At 32.0% G+C, this 4,090-nt stretch overlaps 1 protein-coding gene across 1 annotated transcript; it reads left to right on the forward strand.

Annotated features, from left to right (window-relative positions):
* Positions 1-593: 593 nt before the first annotated feature.
* Positions 594-2,949, forward strand: LOC111039625. Its single transcript, XM_022323210.1, has 2 exons — positions 594-1,290; positions 2,863-2,949. Exons 1-2 carry the CDS (start codon positions 955-957, stop codon positions 2,878-2,880), a joined length of 354 nt encoding a protein of 117 aa, XP_022178902.1. The 5' UTR covers positions 594-954; the 3' UTR covers positions 2,881-2,949.
* Positions 2,950-4,090: the final 1,141 nt, after the last annotated feature.

A 4,090-nucleotide genomic window follows, 5' to 3' on the forward strand; every position in this document is an offset into this window, starting at 1 on the left:
TTAAAGAAAAAAAATTAAAGAAAAAAAATTAAAGAAAAAATAAAGAAAAAAATTAAAGAAAAAATTAAAGAAAAAAAATTAAAGGTAAACAAATTAAAGAAAAAAAATTAAAGAAAATTAATCAATGTAAATTAATAAAATTAAAAAAAAGTTAATGGAATAAAATTAATAAAAATAAATTCTTCAAATAAATTAGTAAAAATAAAATAAAATTAGTAAAATAAAATTAATAAAAATAAATACATTTTTCTTTGAATAATTTTCTTTGATTAATTTTCTTTGGTTAATTTTCTTTGATTAATTATCTTTCTCTAATTTTCTTTGATAAATTTATTTTTATTAATTTCACATGTTTAATTTTTTTTTACTAATAATATTTTATATTTATTTTTATTAATTTATTATAATTTTTTTTATTTCATTGATTTATTTTTCTTAATTAAGTTTCTTAATTTATTTATTTTGATAAGGAAGTAACTCTTTATCAAAATTTAAAAATGGTTTTTAAAAAATTGAACTACAGTTAAATAGAAAAAAAATTTAAAGGGGGCATGGGCGCCCGCAGGAAAATGAATTTTAAGAATCAAAATAAAATCGTGGCCCGATGCATTCCGAATTGAAACCGCGCGTTCACGAATGACCGGTCCCGCGAACAACTGGTTTAGTGGAAGGAAGTTTAAGACCTGGAACGAATTTGTCTGTCAATTCAAACACACGTTCGTAGGCACAAAGCTCGATATAGTTGAGCGCATGAAGTCTATGCTAAGTAGGGCACAAGGTGAATCTGAAGCAATAGCTGATTATTTTCACCACAAAGCTAGATTATGCCGATAGCTGGAACTGCCATTTAATGAAGTTAAAAAACAGATTGTTGCCGGTCTAAGGTCACTAGAACTATGTCATTACCTATTGGCGCGACACCATACTGATGAAGACAGTCTGTATTATGATATAATGACGTTTGCTCAAATTAATGACGCACGTTCTCAGTATTTCAAGAAAGATAACGACACTAGTAAGAAGCTACAACGTTTAAGTATCAATGAAGTTAATCATGTGAAGTCGAGTACTGTAAATCCACCGATGGGTACAATAAAAGATGCTAATAACAAAAGGTTTGTAAAACTACCGCCGCGTAACGACAAAGATGAACCACTATGTTTCAATTGCTCAACATATGGAGACGTATCTAGATATTTTCAAAAACCAAAAAAAATGAAGTGTACAAAATGTGGAAAATTTGGTCATGAAGAAAAAACTTGTGTTACTAACACACCAGTTGTATCTTTGGTAAGTTTACAACCAAATTCAATTAATGAAACATATTTCTTTGATGCTCGAATCAATGATAAGATAGTGAAAGCCTATGCAGATACTGGTAGTCAGTTATGTTTAATGGTGATGATGATGACGACCACCGTGACAAAAGACTTGCCGAGTGTTTAAACACTTTCCTTGTACGTCCAACGATTCGAACGTCAGAAAAAAATATTAAAAATAAATCGTCTCATATTTTCATACATACCCTAGCGTAGTTGCATCCTGCTAATTACACTCTTGCAGTCTTGCAGCATTACATTATTACAATACTCATTACGGTTATATACATAGACTTATAATGTACATTATGCGTGAAATAAATAGGAATACCTAGTGAGACAATTTTTTTTACAAAAGGATTTTTTAGTTATTGCCTATTGGTTTGTAAGTTAGATTATCTTTATACGATTTTTATTTATTAAAATATATCTTAATTTAAAAGTAATGAGTACCTACCTAACCCATTTAAAAAAACATCTCGATATCAACAGGCCCGGATTAACACTACCGTAGGCCCTAGGTCCATGTGCTAATACGGTCCTGTAGTGTTCAGTATTTAAATGATTAAGAAACCTAATGTTTGGGAGAGGTAGTGTTGAATCTCAGTGTTTTAATCCTTTAAAAACGAAAATATTTACAACATGAAAATCATATAATATTTTACATTTTAAGCACATAATAAGTTCTATTCTTGTTACATAGTTATGTTATTATTGCTTGATATTACAATGGGAATATTATAAGTTTAAAAATAAGTGTACCCCTCATAAGTGGTGTCTTCCAATAAGCCACGAAACAGAGGACTATATTTAATAAAAAAAAACTAATAATAATATTGCGTGTGTGAAATGTTGCAACCCAGAAAGTTCACAAAACCGAAAATACACTCTCGACGGTTTCAAATAATAATGACCAAAAAAAATTGTTTTTAGCAAAAATGAAGTTAACCCTGCTGTAGTACTATTTCCTAAAAGTGAAATGAATTACTTTAATCATAGTAAAATTATCAAATATACTAAGTAATATCACAAGCTGACAGACCGTCTAAGCTCAGAATAGTTTTTCATACACAATGATTTTATATCATTTAATTCAAATTCAACATCATTCATTACAGTGACCCACTTGGCACTTGTGACCTACTGTACAATAGAGCGACATCTCCTTACACACTTTTTGAATGAATAACAAACAGGATTTTTTTTTTAAACAATATATTAATTATAATCTATATTATTACCACCGGTTTCATAATACTATGTAGGCAAGGTGTACTTATAAGTACACTTGGTTTATATTTAATATATTACCTGAGATAATTCTTTAGTTCACGTTTTCACAAGTTGTAATTAGTTTTAATAATATGTTAATTAAAGTAAATCATCAATTAAATATTTTTAGTCTTGATCATACAATCAAAACGTTTGTTTTTTTTTAAATTTTAAATTAATACATTTATAATAGTATTTAATAGGATTCCTAGTATTAATTGTTGTAACGCTATACGCTGTTAAGTCTTATAATAAAATATGTCTACCATAGATTCTAACGACACCGTAATGCTGGAGTTAACGGAAGGCGAAAAGATGAAGAGGATATTTGAAGATCTGAGGTCGGTAAAGTTCATTCCAACTACATTTTCGACACGGGTTGGAACATGGCCGGTGTTGAAAAGACACGAGTCTACCGCCGAACGTGGCCACGACTTGTCATCAACCAGCCGAAGCAGGAGACTCCGAAGTCTACCATCAGTGTTTGTCCGCTCCGGCCGAGCTTAAGCCTTTTGAGGTTTCTGACTTGCTGCCACAAAACGGACCCCTATTCAGTCCATCGGACCTCGAGATGTCCGTTCCAAAGGACGCAGGATGCAACGCGTCGCTGCAGGATAATGGTGCTGTGGGTTCGATGGATACGCCGAAAGGAGTTAACACGTTATCGTGTACGTCCGTGCAGTCAGCGCCCGAACTACCAGCAACATCGGCCAAAGTCCTGGAGACAAGCGAGTTTGAAGACTGTTGAGGGCAGAGTCGATGGTCCTCAGCACCAAATATACATAGAACTTTTTGACTGGTGGACCACCCGGTCACAGAATGCAGTGACGGCAACGAGCAAGAGTAAATAAATCCTAAACGGAGTCGCTCAATATGGAGCCGGGCGAAGAAGTTCGTCCGGCGCATGTTTTGCTGCTCCGTTAAGAGGGTGATCGCAACCACTTAGTTGCTGAATGAAGTAATTCATTATCACCGAAATAATTAGAAAACAATTTTTGTTCATGAACTTGATTTACATAAATAAACTTGCAGCTTTGTTATGCTACTTGTCTAGTTGGTTTTTAATTGAAATAGTATTATATTATAATCAAACGCATCAACATTCAACACAGTAAATATTATCACATTTTCTTATTCTTATATGATACCAAATTTAAACTTTTAGAGTTTAATATATTATTTGACAAGTAACTATTAAGTATTAACTTACTAGTGTTCTCAGCTCGATGAAACTGTTTTCATTATAACTTGCCACGATTGCATTTTTTCTTTCTTATCTTGCGTGATATAGTCCCGTTACGTTTTATTTATTAGGTTTCGGCTTAATCTAATGTGTCTACAGCAGAAGTACTTTATTGGTTCCTTAATGTCAAATGAGGTCTATTGCCTACTGGACTTCGTCACTCCATCGTTATTATTACTCTCATTACTAATTATATGATAATGGTACCTACCTAATAAAATTGCAATTATCCAATGACTGGACCTTTGAACTGTCT

This window comes from Myzus persicae, unplaced genomic scaffold, assembly GCF_001856785.1.
Source record: "Myzus persicae strain clone G006 unplaced genomic scaffold, MPER_G0061.0, whole genome shotgun sequence".
Lineage (NCBI taxonomy): Eukaryota > Metazoa > Arthropoda > Insecta > Hemiptera > Aphididae > Myzus > Myzus persicae.

What these genes read in the sequence shown, in the direction of transcription:
- LOC111039625 (XM_022323210.1), top strand. Translation starts at nt 955, where the DNA reads ATGACGTTTGCTCAAATTAATGACGCACGTTCTCAGTATTTCAAGAAA.